This window comes from Polyodon spathula, chromosome 46 (genome assembly GCF_017654505.1).
Source record: "Polyodon spathula isolate WHYD16114869_AA chromosome 46, ASM1765450v1, whole genome shotgun sequence".
Classification (NCBI taxonomy): domain Eukaryota; kingdom Metazoa; phylum Chordata; class Actinopteri; order Acipenseriformes; family Polyodontidae; genus Polyodon; species Polyodon spathula.
Window position 1 is genome coordinate 1134555 of NC_054579.1, and position 16799 is coordinate 1151353.

At 45.0% G+C, this 16799-nt stretch overlaps 2 protein-coding genes across 4 annotated transcripts in view; one reads left to right on the top strand and one right to left on the bottom strand.

Moving 5' to 3' along the window:
• The first annotated feature begins 2203 nt into the window (after positions 1-2203).
• On the top strand, positions 2204-16305 carry LOC121306157 (RNA binding protein fox-1 homolog 2-like). Of its 3 annotated transcripts, none has more exons than XM_041237895.1 (10): positions 2204-2236; positions 2584-2844; positions 3361-3501; positions 3667-3720; positions 4151-4243; positions 10605-10665; positions 12099-12188; positions 13075-13149; positions 13900-14041; positions 16105-16305. In XM_041237895.1, exons 2-10 carry the CDS (start codon positions 2725-2727, stop codon positions 16178-16180), a joined length of 852 nt encoding a protein of 283 aa, XP_041093829.1. In that variant the 5' UTR covers positions 2204-2236; positions 2584-2724; the 3' UTR covers positions 16181-16305. The 3 variants fall into 3 exon arrangements, with proteins under 3 accessions (XP_041093829.1, XP_041093828.1, XP_041093830.1); XM_041237894.1 differs by having other exon boundaries at positions 2207-2236; positions 3358-3501; positions 16105-16304; XM_041237896.1 differs by lacking the exon at positions 12099-12188 and having other exon boundaries at positions 2209-2236; positions 3358-3501; positions 16105-16302.
• A 482-nt stretch (positions 16306-16787) lies between these two features.
• Positions 16788-16799, bottom strand: part of LOC121306080 (myosin-9) — a 9150-nt gene continuing 9138 nt past the window's right edge. Inside the window, exon 3 of the mRNA XM_041237784.1 lies at positions 16788-16793. Coding sequence (XP_041093718.1) covers positions 16788-16793 — 6 coding nt within the window. The remainder of the gene's footprint in view (positions 16794-16799) is intronic.

The window sequence follows — 16799 nt, forward strand, 5'->3', positions numbered from 1 at the left end:
GGACTCCTATTGCACAGCAGTGTGATCCAGTCCAGGTTTCACTGCTACCAGCTTGATCAGCCCCCAGTGTGTCTAGCTAACAAGCTCAGGTGTGTCTTATTATTAAACTCCTAGTGAAAGCAGGACTGGATCACACTGCTGTGCAGCGGGAGTCTGATTATTAAACTCCTAGTGAAAGCAGGACTGGATCACACTGCTGTGCAGCGGGAGTCTGATTATTAAACTCCTAGTGAAAGCAGGACTGGATCACACTGCTGTGCAGCGGGAGTCTGATTATTAAACTCCTAGTGAAAGCAGGACTGGATCACACTGCTGTGCAGCGGGAGTCTGATTATTAAACTCCTAGTGAAAGCAGGACTGGATCACACTGCTGTGCAGCGGGAGTCTGATTATTAAACTCCTAGTGAAAGCAGGACTGGATCACACTGCTGTGCAGCGGGAGTCTGATTATTAAACTCCTAGTGAAAGCAGGACTGGATCACACTGCTGTGCAGCGGGAGTCTGATTATTAAACTCCTAGTGAAAGCAGGACTGGATCCCCCCGCTGTGCAGCGGGAGTCTGATTATTAAACTAGGAGAGCTTTTGTGTCTGGGTCACAATGATGCAATTACTGTAGTACCATCAATATTTAATACTGTGCAGGGGGAGGCAGCATTATTTATTCAGCGGGAGTGACTCTCTCTAGTGCTGAAGCAGGACTGGATCACATGGCTGTGTTTGTAAATGGTCTTCTGTTGACTCTAAATCAAAATGGAACACGACACCCCTGTTAGGAAAGAGATGCTTTTAAACTAATCTATTAGAGCACCCTGTCTCCCCTGTGGGAGCGCTGTGAATGACTTGCACTCACCCCCCCCCCCCTCTCCACTTCCCTTTCTCTCTCTTCCTAAGTCTCACCCACGAGCGCTGTGAATGACTTTCAATGTTCTGACCTCTTCTCTCTCTCTGTAGTCTCTGTCCTCTGTGCTGTCTCCGTTCTCTTCCTCTCTCTCTCTGTCTTCTCTCTCGTCGTAATCCGTCCCCCCCCCCCTCCATTCTCTCCTGAGGGAACTGGAGAGCTTTTGTGTCTGGGTCACAATGATGCAATTACTGTAGTACCATCAATATTTAATACTGAGGGAGGGAGAGGCAGCATTATTTATTCAGCGGGAGTGTCTCTCTCTCTGCTGAATTCTAAAAAGAACTAATTTAGAAATGGCTGACTGTGTGTGTGTGTCTGTCTGTCTCTCTTTCTCTCTCTGCGTCTCTGTGTGTGTCTCCCTCTCTTTCCCTCCCCCCTCTCTCTCTCTTTCTCTCTCTCTGTCTCAACTGTGGGAGCGCTGTGAATGACTTGCACTCTGTGTCTCTCTCTCTGTGTCTCTGTGTGTGTCTCTCCCTCTCTCTTCTCTCTTTCTCTCTCTCTCTCTGTCTCTCTGTGGGAGCGCTGTGAATGACTTGCACTCTGTGTCTCTCTCTCTCTCTCTCTCTGTCTCAGCTGTGTTGGAGCTCTGTGTGACTCACACTCTGACTCTCTCTCTCTCTCTCTGTGTCTCTCTTTCTCTCTCTCTCTCTCTCTCTGTCTTTCTCTCTCCCTCTCTCTCTCTTTCTCGCTCTCTCTGTCTCAACTGTGGGAGCTCTCTCTCTCTCGCACTCTCTCTCTCTCTCTCTGTGTGTAGCTTTCTCTCTGAGAGAAGGGAGATGAGATAGAGCTCATAGCTCTCTCAGAGTTCCTCTCTGAGTCCCAGATTCCCACCTCTCTCCACCCTCACCTGATGACTCTCTCTGTGATGAGAGAGACAGATGAGAGAGTGACAGTCTAGTGAACCTCTCAGACACTGTGACTCTGTGTCTCTCTCTCTCTCTCTCTCTCTCTCTGTCTCAGGTGTGTTGGAGCTCTGTGTGACTCTCTCTCTCTCTCTCTCTCTCTCTCTCTGTCTCAGCTGTGTTGGAGCTCTGTGTGACTCACACTCTGACTCGCTCTCACAGGGTCACAGTCACACTGCTGCTGAGAGTTTAAACAGATCCTCCCTTTAGAGCCACAGATACAAGAGACGTGCTCAACTAGACATTATTATTATTATTATTATTATTATTATTATTATTAGCGTGTCGTTCAGCAGAGGCTTTTCTCCCAAAGAGGCTTCCAGAGACTAGGGGGGTGAACTCTGCATCACCAACAACTGCTGCTGCTGCAGAGTCTCTTCCAATAGGACCTCGTTTGTTTGACGTCTCGCCCGAAGGACGGAGCACAAGGAGGTGAAGCGACTCGCTCAGGGACACACACACACACACACTGACCTTGTTCACAACCTGAAAAAAGAAACAAGGTCCAGGGCTCACGAACGGAGATTAGACAAAGGGGCATTCAGAACACAAAATAGGAGGCGCTTTTTCACACAGAGAATCGTGAGGGTCTGGAACCGACTCCCCAGTAATGCTGTTGAAGCTGACACCCTGGGATCCTTCAAGAAGCTGCTCGATGAGATTCTGGGATCAGTACGCTGCTGACGACTCAAACGAGCGAGGTGGGGCGGAATTGCCCCTCGTTTTGTAAACTCTCTGGTGTTGAGCGCTGTCTCTCTGCTCTCTGTCTCCCCCCGCAGGGCTCTCAGGATCCTGCAGTTGGCGCGGACGGTTTACTGCCTCCTCCTTTCGCCGCTTTCCCTCCCCCCCCACCCCCCCAGAACGGGCTGGGGTCAGAGTTCATCGTGCCAGAGTTCCCCGGGCAGGATCTGCCCCTCAGTATGTACGGGGCTGCCCCGGGGCAAGGGCCAGGGGATAGCGGGGCAAATAACAGCCAGGCGGGCAACAGCACCAGCAACACAGGGGGCAGTGTGAGCAACAGCAACGCAGGAACCAGCGCTGTGAGTGACCCTTTCTGTGCTTTACCAGACCTCTCTGTGCTTTACAATGCTTCCCTGTGCTTTACCAGACCTCTCTGTGCTTTACAATGCTTCCCTATGCTTTACCAGACCTCTCTGTGCTTTACAATGCTTCCCTGTGCTTTACCAGACCTCTCTGTGCTTTACAATGCTTCCCTATGCTTTACCAGACCTCTCTGTGCTTTACAATGCTTCCCTGTGCTTTACCAGACCTCTCTGTGCTTTACAATGCTTCCCTGTGCTTTACCAGACCTCTCTGTGCTTTACAATGCTTCCCTATGCTTTACCAGACCTCTCTGTGCTTTACAATGCTTCCCTATGCTTTACCAGACCTCTCTGTGCTTTACAATGCTTCCCTGTGCTTTACCAGACCTCTCTGTGCTTTACAATGCTTTCCTTTTAAGGAAAAAGATTACAAAAATGAATTTATTTAGCTGTAGTTCTGTACAGGGTTTCATATTGGAGTTATAACCTCCTCTCTCTCTCTCTCTCTAGCAGACAGACGGCTCAGCCCAGACAGACGGACAGACAGATGGACACCCCTCCGACAGTGTGGACCCCAAAGCCACCCCCAAGAGGCTGCACGTCTCCAACATCCCCTTCCGATTCAGGGACCCCGATCTCAGGCAGATGTTCGGGGTGAGTCCCCCTGCTTCATTTCCGGCCTAGTTTCACAAACAAACAAACAAACAAACATCTCCAAATTATTATTTGTTAAAGCAAAAATAAGACGATATTACGAACGAATAATGATGTGCTAGAAAGAGGCTGACGTTTCTACTTCGCGTGGCTTTTGTTTTTCAGCAATTTGGGAAGATCTTGGATGTGGAAATTATCTTTAACGAGAGAGGCTCCAAGGTAAGGCGGTTTCCGTTTCTCTCCAGTAAGAAATGGAGACTCTGCCCGTGTTCACTGCTCTCGTCACTGCAGGGTTTTTTCTTGGTGTGAACGTTGCACATGTTTTATATCACTTTAAAAAAAAGTAAAAATAAATGCGTTTTTTTTTTTTTTTTAAATGTGTGGTTTTACATTAATTGCTGTTTGATTTGATAATTGCTCTTCTGTCCCGTCTCCTCTCTCTCCTCCCCCTCAGCTTTCCTCCTATCACGAGAGATGGAGAGAGAGATAGCTATTGCTCTCCTCCCCCTCTCTCGTCTCTCCCTCTCCCCGCTCGGAGAGAGGCCCTCTCCTCTCCCTCTCTCCTCTGATCTCTCCGAGACTCGCTCTCGCCCTCCTCCCTCCCTCCCTCCTCCTCTCCCCCCTCTCTCTCTCTCCCTCTCTCTCTCAGGGGTTTGGTTTTGTCACGTTCGAGGCTGGTGAAGATGCTGAGAAGGCGAGGGAGGCACTGCACGGCTCTCTGGTCGAGGGGAGGAAGATCGAGGTTCGTGTTCCTCCCTCACTTTCGTTTCTCATCTCGCTTGTTCTCATCTCGCCCGTCTCTCTCTCTCTCTTTGGTTTCTTAGTCGACCCCCCCCCCCCCCCCCCCCCCCCCCCCACCGGACGCCTCTGTTTTTGTGAATTCTCGTGTTCGTTTTGCTTCCAGGTTGATATTCTGTGTTTTGAATGTTGGTTTTGTTAGTTGTGTTTTCTCATGTTCTGTGTTTCCAGTTCTGTGAGATTCTCTCTCTTTTATCGATGGATTTTAGTCTTTTGTTTATTTTCATTTTGTTCTTTTATCTTGTTTGTTCTTCATTGCTTTTCATTCCTCTCGTCATCCTTCGTTCTTTAGTTCCTGGCTTTCTGTTTCTCTCCTCTCCTTGCTACTCATTCTTTATTACTTTCTGTTCTTTGTTAGTGTTTCTCGGTTCTTCTCTCTCTCCCTTTTCTTCTCTCTCCTCCCTCTCCCCTTCTTTCTGTCTCCCTTTTCATCTCTCCTCTCTCTCCCCCTCTCAATCTTCTCTTTCCCCTTCTCTTGCTCTCTCCTCCTTTCACCCTTTTCATCTCTTCTTTCCCCTTCTCCTTTTTCATCTTTCTCTTCCCTCTCTCCCTCTCCTTTCTATTCCAAATGCAGAAACTGTGATCGACGCCCCCCTTCTCTCTGTCTCTCTCTCTCTCTCTTCCAAATGTAGAATATGATTGACACCCTCCTCCCTCCCTCCCTCCCTCTCTCTCTCAGAAAGATACACCCCCCCTCTCTCTCCGTTTCCACAAACTCAGCCCCCTCTCCCTACCCCTCCTTTTCATACCCCTGTGTAGAGTGAGCGAGTGAGTGTGCTTCATGTCTCTCTGTCTCTACTGCCCTGAATTACTCTGTTAGACCAAATGCGATGCTTATCAGCAGCTGAACCGGTCCAGTTAAATTAATTTAGGGTACAGTTGGAACAAAAACAAAGAGGGACGCCCCCTCCCCTCCTCCCCCAGGACCCTCCCAGGGCTGAACACCCCCCCCCCTCCCCTCCTCCCCCAGGACCAGAGTGGGACACCCCCTGCCCTAGTCCTAAATCAGCCTGTATTGTGTTTTCATACTTTTTTTTTATAAACCGCTGAGCCCCGCTAGGATAATTCTACCTGCCAGGATGAGTCCCAGAATCTCCCCCCTCCCCCTCCCCTTTCCCGCTCCGCCGCTCGCTTCCAGCAGTCTGGATCGCGCGTGCAGCGCACGGGGACTCTCGTTTTGAAGAGCCGTGCAGAGCAGTACAGCGCCGGGAGAGAGAGAGAGAGAGAGAGGAGAGGAGAGAGAAAGAGAGGGAGGGAGGGGGAGAGAAAGAGAGTGAGAGGGAGGAGAGAGAGAGATGAGGGGGAGAGAGAGACAGAGAGAGAGTGCTCGGTTTGCTGAGACTTTATTCTCCGGGATGTCTGTTTTCTACACGAGAGACGCCCCACGCTCATCGCGGATTAGTTTTATATATTTAATGCACAGATATTAAACGTTTTAGGATCTCCTGCCCCCCCCCCAGTAGGTTTTGCACAGAGAGTGCTTCCTGTCTGTCTGTCTGTCTGTCTCTCATTCTAACGTTTTCACTTGTCAAATTTGGGGGTGCAATTTTAGAATCCCTAATTAGGGTTATGACAGCAATTGCTCTTTTGTACCCCCCCCCCCCCCCCCCCCCAGACCCCCCTTTCCCCCCCCCCCCCCCAAAAACCCCAGCTGTGAGGTAAAGTTTAATGGTGGTTAGCTTGGTACAGGTCTCAAATATCACAGTTATCGTCCGTTTTTGTAAATTTATATTTTAGATTTGCTTTATTATTAAGTTGTTTTTTTGTTTTTTCTTAAAGAAAAACCCCTCTGGCTGCTTCAACTTTTAAGAGCTGAAAACAATTTTAAAATAAAAAGAAAAAAGTCTATTGAAGCAAGTTATCGGTTCAATTAGGGGTTTTGTTCAGTAATTGCGAGATCGGTTGTAAGATCAGCCCCCCCCCCTCCCCCCCCCAGGACAGAGTCTGAGAAACTCTGATCTACACCATGCACTGCACAGGGGGAGCTGCTATTAATCTGCAATGCTCTGCTGCCCCCTGGTGGAGGGGAGAAGTACAGCAGTAAGAAATATATGTAGACCTGATTACAACAGCCCTGTACCATTAACCTGTTACTCTGCTGCCCTCTGGTGGGTGAGAGAAATACATCAGCAAGAAATATATCTAAACCTGAATACAATAATCTTGTACCATTTATTAGCCGGCAATACTCTGCTGCCCTCTGGTGGGTGAGAGAAATACAGCAGCAAGAAATATCCCCCTCCCCCCCCCAGGACCTTGAGTAGCCTGCAATACTCTGCTGCCCTCTGAAATACACAGCAAGAAATATCTGCACAGGGGGAGCTTGCATTTATTAATCTGCAATACTCTGCTGCCCTCTGGTGGATGAGAGAAATACAGCAGCAAGAAATATATGTAGACCTGATTACAACAGCCCTGTACCATTTATTAGCTGGCAATACTCTGCTGCCCTCTGGTGGGTGAGAGAAATACAGCAGCAAGAAATATCTAAACCTGAATACAATAATCTTGTACCATTTATTAGCCGGCAATACTCTGCTGCCCTCTGGTGGATGAGAGAAATACAGCAGCAAGAAATATCTAAACCTGAATACAATAATCTTGTACCATTTATTAGCTGGCAATACTCTGCTGCCCTCTGGTGGTTGAGAGAAATACAACAGCAAGATTTATGTATAGACCCCTGAACACAATAGCTCTTTATCATTATTAACCTGCTCGTCTCCCCCTCCTCCTGCAGCTCTCTGCTGCCCTCTAGTGGACTGGAGAATTTGAACTAGTGGACTGGCTAAGCTGTGATATTTTGATCACTACCAAAATTTATTTATTTATTTATTTTTAAAAAAGGTTTTATTTATTTTTTTATATTTGATATAATTTTTGTCATCACACCACTGGCTAATCAGAAGTGATTTCATAGATTAAAAAAGGAGAACGCTGTGTAATGTGAAAGCTGAGAGCGGAGAAGAGTTGAATGCTTGCTTCCACTTTAAGAGTTTGGTCTGGATTGTGTGTGTGTGTGTGTCTGTGTCACTCTTGAGTGTGTGTGTTACATACAGTGCGTGTTTGAGAGTGTGTCTCCTGATAGTGTGTGTGTCTGTGACTGAGTGTTAGTGTCTGTGTGAATGACAGTGTTAGTGTGTGTCTGTGTGACAGGGTTAGTGTGTGAGTGTGACAGGGTTAGTGTGTGTGAGTGTGACAGGGTTAGTGTGTGTGTGTTTGATTTGAAGTCCAGGCACGGCATGTTCTGTTTGAAAGCTGTGCTGCTAATTCAATGAAGAACAGAGTTTTTTTTATAATACTTTTCAATAATATATTTTGTTTTTTGTTAGAGTTTAAGAAGGGCTTGGCATTTTTTGGTCTATTTTAGCAGATTCTGATTTTTTTTTTTTTCAAATCGTGCTTGTGTTGGGGGGGGGGGAGCTACAAAATTGTTTTTCAAAGATTGAGGATTTAATTTTATTTTTATTACTTAAATGTGCATGAAAAAATAAGAGCCTTACAATGCTACTTTTGAATTAAACACATATTTTCTTCAGTGCTATTTTGGAATAGAGAGAGAGAGAGAGAGAGAGAGAGATAGAGAGATAGAGAGAGAGAGAGATAGATAGAGAGAGAGAGAGATAGAGAGAGAGAGAGAGAGATAGAGAGAGAGAGAGAGAGAGAGAGAGAGAGAGAGAGAGAGAGAGAGAGAGAGAGAGAGAGATAGAGAGAGAGAGAGAGAGAGAGAGAGAGAGAGAGAGAGATAGAGAGATAGAGAGAGAGAGAGAGAGAGAGATAGAGAGATAGATAGAGAGAGAGAGAGAGATAGAGAGATAGAGAGAGAGATAGATAGATAGAGAGATATAGAGAGGAGAGAGAGAGAGAGAGAGATAGAGAGATAGATAGATAGATATAGAGAGAGAGAGAGATATATATATATATATATATGAAAAGATATTTTATTTAATTTTGTTTTATTATTTTTTATTTTATTTATTTGTCCCCCTGACGTTTTGTTTTAAACGTTTAGGGTTGTCAGTTTCCATGGTAACAATCCACACGCCAAGACGGCAGTTTTACACGGGCGGTAAGTGGAGACTTTCGAGGGAACGTCAACAAACTCCCAGACCTTAGAGAAAAACGTAAAAAAAAAAGACCATTTATTTTTTTTAATTTATTAGTATTATTATTATTATTATTATTATTATTATTATTATTAACCATCTCATATTAACTCGAATGCGATGACCTGAATGCAGCTCTCACACACACGACTGCTGTGTCCCCCCCCCCCCAGTTAACCCCCCCTTAATTAATCCATCCATTCATTTTGTTATTATACATTTTTTTGCTTCATCTCTACTTTTTTTCGTTTCCAAATGGCTGATGGGTATTTTGTAGTGGATGCGCTCTGCCTCTCTGTATGTATATATACATTTATATATACACACACATCTATATATATATATATTTTATTATTTTGTAACATGTTTGATGAATAATGCCTGATTCTTAGCTGTTTTTTTTATGATTATTTACCCTGGTTGGTGACTCCCTGCCCCCCCCCCCCCCCCCCCCCCCTTCTCTTTTTTTGCTATGTAAACTTCATAGAAGTATCTTAGAATTGTATCCCTTTTTATTGCTTCAAAAAAACGCACCTGATAATTGTGATATGCCTCACTATCTCCACCTCTCTCTCTATCTCTTGTGTTTAGAGTTTTTGCTACAAAAACGATAAAAGACCTTGTGATGTGATTGGCTGCCCCCCCCCCCCCCCCCCCCCCCTTTGCCCCTCTCTGCCCGCGCCCCCCCTACCTGTTTCGAGTGCTGCAATTGGTTGTTCTGTATATATAAGCTTGCTGATTGGTCACTCTCTCTCTCTATCTCTCTCTGTCTCTCTCTCATTGGTAATGCGACACGTCTTTGCACTTTTGGAAATGGGACTCTTTTTCACTCACTAAATGTTAATCTGTTTTTTCTTTTATTTTTAATGTTCGTGATGGTTAATTTTTATCATCGTTATTTTTAAATGTATTTAAAATATAAAGTGATTTTTTGGTTTATTTTTTTAACTTGACGTCTTTTGTTACACTGTTTTTAATTGCTGATGAAATGTTATACTTTTCAAAGGCAAACGTTTCCGCTAGAGGTCTTCCTCCATGTCTTCAGAGACTTCTAGTGGAAACGTTTGCCATTGAATTCACACTGAAGACACTGAGAGAGACTTCTAGTGGAAACGTTTGCCATTGAATTCACACTGAAGACACTGAGAGAGACTTCTAGTGGAAACGTTTGCCATTGAATTCACACTGAAGACACTGAGAGAGACTTCTAGTGGAAACGTTTGCCATTGAATTCACACTGAAGACACTGAGAGAGACTTCTAGTCAATATAGAGGGTCTATTTTAAAAGCTGTATAGTTATACCAAGACATTTCAGAGGGCTGGATCTCATCAATATCAGGGTCTAGTGCTGTATATTATAAAGACATTTCAGAGGGCTGGATCTCATCAATATCAGGGTCTAGTGCTGTATATTATAAAGACATTTCAGAGGGCTGGATCTCATCAATATCAGGGTCTAGTGCTGTATATTATAAAGACATTTCAGAGGGCTGGATCTCATCAATATCAGGGTCTAGTGCTGTATATTATAAAGACATTTCAGAGGGCTGGATCTCATCAATATCAGGGTCTAGTGCTGTATATTATAAAGACATTTCAGAGGGCTGGATCTCATCAATATCAGGGTCTAGTGCTGTATATTATAAAGACATTTCAGAGGGCTGGATCTCATCAATATCAGGGTCTAGTGCTGTATATTATAAAGACATTTCAGAGGGCTGGATCTCATCAATATCAGGGTCTAGTGCTGTATATTATAAAGACATTTCAGAGGGCTGTGTCTCATCAATATCAGGGTCTAGTGCTGTATATTATAAAGACATTTCAGAGGGCTGGATCTCATCAATATCAGGGTCTAGTGCTGTATATTATAAAGACATTTCAGAGGGCTGGATCTCATCAATGTCAGGGTCTAGTGCTGTATATTATAAAGACATTTCAGAGGGCTGTGTCTCATCAGTATCAGGGTCTAGTGCTGTATATTATATTTATGTGTCTATATATATATATATATATATATATATTATTAGTATTATATAATATAATACTGTATCAAGTTCAACAGAAATGAATGTCAAGTGTAGTTCTGTCTCTAGCAGTGTAGCGAGAGTCAGGAGTGCAGGTTTCAGTGTAGCTGTGTGTGTGTCTCCTCTCTCTCTCTCTCTCTCTCTCTCTCTAACGATCTGTTACCTGTACAGGTAAATAACGCGACGGCCAGAGTCATGACCAACAAGAAAATGGTCAGCCCTTACGCCAATGGTAAGAAACGAAAAACTCGAGTTGGTGTCTGCGTGTATTATATATCAAATGTCTTATTAAACTCCTAGTGAAACCAGGACTGGATCACACTGCTGTGCAGTGGGAGTCTGATTCCCAGCCCTGTAGATAGACTTTGGTTGAAGGAGGTTTGTAGCTGATTTTATAGTGGAGAGAGCTGCTATGTATTGGTGGTAGCAGTGGGATATTTAGACAGAGAGATCAGGGCTGGGAATCAGACTCCTGTTGCACAGCAGTGTGATCCAGGCCAGGTTTCACTGCTACCAGCTTGATCAGCCCCCAGTGTGTCTAGCGAACAAGCTCAGGTGAGTCTTATTATTAAACTCCTAGTGAAAGCAGGACTGGATCACACTGCTGTGCAGCGGGAGTCTGATTATTAAACTCCTAGTGAAAGCAGGACTGGATCACACTGCTGTGCAGCGGGAGTCTGATTATTAAACTCCTAGTGAAAGCAGGACTGGATCACACTGCTGTGCAGCGGGAGTCTGATTATTAAACTCCTAGTGAAAGCAGGACTGGATCACACTGCTGTGCAGCGGGAGTCTGATTATTAAACTCCTAGTGAAAGCAGGACTGGATCACACTGCTGTGCAGCGGGAGTCTGATTATTAAACTCCTAGTGAAAGCAGGACTGGATCACACTGCTGTGCAGCGGGAGTCTGATTATTAAACTCCTAGTGAAAGCAGGACTGGATCACACTGCTGTGCAGCGGGAGACTCGGTTCCATACATGGAGAAATATACGTACAAACACACACGTGCTTGAGTAATAACACAGTGTAACACATTTTTTTATTTATTTTTTGTTCCTGGATAGTAAGGGTTATTTCCTAATTGCTTATGCCTCAAAACTATAGAAAATGGCTATTATTCCCCACAAACTTTGCTTTTGTGACCAGGACAGTGATATTTCAAAATATCACTATTTCCACTGAGAAAACGGGCAAATGTGTGTCTTTTCGTTCACATAAAGTCAGAAAACATATGAATCCAAATTAACATGAATTTACAGTATAATCGTAAATCTCGAAAAACTACTCGCTTCTAAATCTTTTGTAGTCATTTTTGTATTACTTTAGAATAAATACATGTTAATTTGGATTCATATGTAGTTTTTTTCTGACTTTATGTGAACGAAAAGACACACATTTGCCCGTTTTCCCATTGGAAATAGTGATATTTTGAAATATCACTGTCCTGGTCACAAAAGCAAAGTTTGTGGGGAATAATAGCCATTTTCTATACTTTTGAGGCATAAGCAATTAGGAAATAACACTTACTACCCAGGAATAAAAATTGTGTTACACAGTGTAATGCAGGTGCAATATAGGAGTGCTGTGGTAGCCCAGAAGGGACCCAGTTGCTATCGGTGCTGAGTGACTGGGTGTGACGTTTTCTCTTCATGTTACCCTCAGAAATAGGTTTCTGGCTGCAGAATACCAAGGACAGCCCTGCATTGAATATTGTCCCAGGATCGACAGCCAGCCCTCAGGAAAACCACTGGGGTAAAATAAAGAATACATTCCTCCCACCTCCCCCAGTCATTCAGCCAGTACAGTGTCTCTGTGTTTTATATACAGCTCGGGCTGTATAGAGGGGGTGCAGTTCAATATGAGAACAAGGGAACATTATTCAGCAGCTTTCACTGGATATAGTCTGCCCCAAGGGACATTATCAGCCTTTTAAAGGGAACATTATTCAGCAGTCTTTAGACTGGATTCTATGAAGCTGAATCAGTTCATTCTATATAGAGGGGGTGCAATTCAATATGATAACAAGGGAACATTATTCAGCAGCTTTCACTGGACTCTATGAAGCTGAATCAGTTCATTCTATATAGAGGGGGTGCAATTCAATATGATAACAAGGGAACATTATTCAGCAGCTTTCACTGGACTCTATGAAGCTGGGAGTTCATTCTATATAGAGGGGGTGCAATTCAATATGATAACAAGGGAACATTATTCAGCAGCTTTCACTGGACTCTATGAAGCTGAAGGAGTTCATTCTATATAGAGGGGGTGCAATTCAATATGAGAACAAGGGAACATTATTCAGCAGCTTTCACTGGACTCTATGAAGCTGAATCAGTTCATTCTATATAGAGGGGGTGCAATTCAATATGTAATTTTTTGTCCACAGCTGTACATGATGTATCGCAACAGAGGTCTGTATCACTTGTGATACGAGACCCACAGCATGAAGAACTACAGCTCCCAGCATGCCTCGCCATTGCCGCGGGTGCAGAGGCATGCTGGGAGCTGTGGTCCCAGCCAGCAATATGAGTTTATCGTATATAGAGGGTGATGTTAAACTTTTGCCCACAGCTGTGCGGGTCTGTGTTGAGCGGGCTCCTTGACGCTCTCGTCTCTCTGCGGTTCTCTCTTGCAGGCTGGAAGTTGAGTCCAGTCATGGGAGCCGTGTACAGCCCGGAGCTCTACGCCGCTCGGAGCGAACTGGGACTCTGTAAGAAACCAATCTATCTCCGTCTGTCATCATGGTCATATTACAGGGCTGGGAATCAGACTCCTATTGCACAGCAGTGTGATCCAGTCCAGGTTTCACTGCTACCAGCTTGATCAGCCCCCAGTGTGTCTAGCTAACAAGCTCAGGTGTGTCTTATTATTAAACTCCTAGTGAAAGCAGGACTGGATCACACTGCTGTGCAACGGGAGTCTGATTATTAAACTCCTAGTGAAAGCAGGACTGGATCACACTGCTGTGCAGCGGGAGTCTGATTATTAAACTCCTAGTGAAAGCAGGACTGGATCACACTGCTGTGCAGCGGGAGTCTGATTATTAAACTCCTAGTGAAAGCAGGACTGGATCACACTGCTGTGCAGCGGGAGTCTGATTATTAAACTCCTAGTGAAAGCAGGACTGGATCACACTGCTGTGCAGCGGGAGTCTGATTATTAAACTCCTAGTGAAAGCAGGACTGGATCACACTGCTGTGCAGCGGGAGTCTGATTCCCAGCCTTGTTAATAATAATAATAACGGACATAATTAAATTCTATAACTGTTCCTGCCTGTCATGTTGTCTGCTAACAATGGTTCTTGTCTAGAAATTATATAATGTTTGTATAAATATACTTCTATGCGTAAAAAACAGAGTTTATACATGACTTTCAAAATACACGGGTCTGTTTCAGTTTTGAAGGAATACCCGTGGTCTGTTCGAGCGCTGTTAATAATCCCCCCCCCCCCCCCCCCAGTCCCAGGGTTCCCGTATCCCACCGCTGCCACCACCGCGGCCGCTGCAGCTTTCCGAGGGGCTCACCTGAGAGGGCGCGGGAGGACCGTGTACAGCGCGGTGAGGGCAGCCGTGCCCCAGGCTGCCATACCAGCGTACCCAGGGTGAGGAGCAAGATCTGTTATCCTGATCAGCATCTCTGTTACAATATCGATCACGATCAACCAGCATTGATAACCTTGAGGGTGTTGTTAGCGTTGGTTCATAATGCCTTGGTGTAAGAGCGGTACTCTTAGTGGAAATGTCTAATACTGCCGTTCATAACACTGACAATATCGACCAAAGTAATAACTCCTAGATTAACGTTCGTTAATAATATAACTCATACTGGTTCATTATTGCAATAGCAGCAAAGTTGACGATCGCTTATTGCGTTTGTTCATAGTAATATTGACGGTAGTAAGTAATCGTTGTCTTATTTTAATCCAGTCATTCTGAATCGAAATAAAAACTACAGGATGGAGTGAATTCAGTTCTAGAAACCCTTTTCTAACATGATAGATGATTGTGTAGTCCTGCTTTGTTTATAATTGTGGTGGAAATTTATAACTTGTCTTTTTTTTTTAAACTGCACATTTTCTGCTGCATGTTTTGAGGTGTCTGTGAGTGTGTGCGTGTGTCTCCGTGTGTGTTTGTCTCCCTGTGTGTGTGCGTGGAGGTGTTTAAAATGCACGATGTGTTTTGATTTGCTCATGCACTAAATTGCTGTGTTCTTTTCTTAAATAACGAGGAGCAAGGGGGGGGGGGGGAATGATCTCATAACACAGGAAATACAACTTCTGAAAAACTCAAGAGACCGAGTCAAGCAGACATCTTAACTGAGAGAAGAGACAGAGTCAACCAGACATGTCAACTGAGAGGAGAGACCGAATCATGCAGACATGTTAACTGATAGAAGAGAGACAGCGTCAACCAGACATGTTAACTGATAGAAGAGAGACAGAGTCAAGCAGACGTGTTAACAGATAGAGACAGTGTCAACCAGACATGTTAACTGAGAGGAGACAGTCAAGCAGACACCTTAACTGAGAGAAGAGAGACAGTCAAGCAGATGTCTTAACAGAGAGGAGAGACCGAGTCAAGTAGACATGTTAACAGATAGAGACAGCGTCAATCAGACATGTTAACAGATAGAAGAGAGACAGATTCAAGCAGACGTGTTAACAGATAGAAGAGAGACCGAGTCAAGCAGACGTGTTAACAGATAGAAGAGAGACAGAGTCAAGCAGACGTGTTAACAGATAGAAGAGAGACAGAGTCAAGCAGACGTGTTAACAGATAGAAGAGAGACCGAGTCAAGCAGACGTGTTAACAGATAGAAGAGAGACAGATTCAAGCAGACGTGTTAACAGATAGAAGAGAGACAGAGTCAAGCAGACGTGTTAACAGATAGAAGAGAGACCGAGTCAAGCAGACGTGTTAACAGATAGAAGAGAGACCGAGTCAAGCAGACGTGTTAACCCTCAGCGGTCCGTTTAGTCAGCGCTCGCCAGGCGCCTCGGGGTCCCGTCTATTTTCACCCGCGCTGTTTAAAATATTTTCAGAGTGAAACAGGTTTAAAAGGGGCTGAATCTCGAAAGGACCCTCAGCGCTGCGTCTCCAGCCAAGCCCCAGCCCTTGTTCTCTGTTCACACACCTCTTTATAGACGTGCGCGCTGATCAATCCTCTCCCGATCGCTCGTTTCATCACCAAACCCCTCAATAACACGATCAGAGTCGTTATTTTATTCCTGTAACATCTCTAAAAGCTCTGCAGGTGTCTGTGGTGTTCTTTGAGCGCTGGGTGCAGAAGCAGCTCTCTCCTTTGTTTGTGTCCGTGTTATCTCTGTGGGGCGGAGGGGGGGGGGGTTATCAGACACGCCCCTTTTTTTCCGGCTGATTTCACTCGACCATTGAAAGGTTTTTTCCGGGAAAAAAAATGACTAGAGGCTCGCGCTTGACGTCTTTTTTCGATGTGGGACAGGGTCTCGAAAATCGGACTGCAGAGAGAACATTATAACATCGGACCCGGTTCGATTATAGGACCTCAGAGGGTTAACTGATAGAAGAAAGCGGCCTCGCTAGCGCCCCCTATTTGGTGGAAGTTGCACTGCATGTTGCATGATTCTTGAGTGAAGTAACAATCTCTCTCTCTCTCTCTCTCTCTCTCTCGCTCTCTCTGTCTCAGTGTGGTGTATCAGGATGGGTTTTATGGAGCTGACCTCTATGTAAGTACACACTCTCTCTCTCTCTCTCTCGCATGAACGCTTGCTGTAATCACCAGACCCCAACCCTTCTGGCCTTCCCACACACAGCCCCCTGGGACTGGCAATCTGACTCCTATTGCACAGCAGTGTGATCCAGTCCAGGTTTCACTGCCCCCAGCTTGATCAGTCCCCAGTGTGTCTAGCTAACAAGCTCAGGTGTGTCTGATTATTAAACTCCTAGTGAAAGCAGGACTGGATCACACTGCTGTGCAGCGGGAGTCTGATTATTAAACTCCTAGTGAAAGCAGCGGTGCAGCGGGAGTCTGATTATTAAACTCCTAGTGAAAGCAGGACTGGATCACACTGCTGTGCAGCGGGAGTCTGATTCCCAACCCTGTAGATAGACTTTGGTTGAAGGAGGTTTGTAGCTGGTTTTATAGTGGATACAGCTGCAGTGTATTGGTGGTAGCGGTGGGATATTTAGACAGAGAGATCAGCGCTGGGAATCGGACTCCTATTGCACAGCAGTGTGATCCAGTCCAGGTTTCACTGCTACCAGCTTGATCAGCCCCCAGTGTGTCTAGCTAACAAGCTCAGGTGTGTCTTATTATTAAACTCCTAGTGAAAGCAGATTTTTCTGTGGGATTTGCCTGTGAATTTGGGGTCAGGTCTTTGT

Excerpts from the sequence above, each read along its gene's own strand:
- LOC121306157 (XM_041237894.1), top strand. The coding sequence starts at position 2,725 with ATGTACGGGGCTGCCCCGGGGCAAGGGCCAGGGGATAGCGGGGCAAAT. Across the intron at positions 3,502-3,666 it reads ATCTCAGGCAGATGTTCGGG|CAATTTGGGAAGATCTTGGA; the intron begins GTGAGTCCCCCT and ends TTTGTTTTTCAG. Across the intron at positions 4,244-10,604 it reads TCGAGGGGAGGAAGATCGAG|GTAAATAACGCGACGGCCAG; the intron begins GTTCGTGTTCCT and ends TTACCTGTACAG.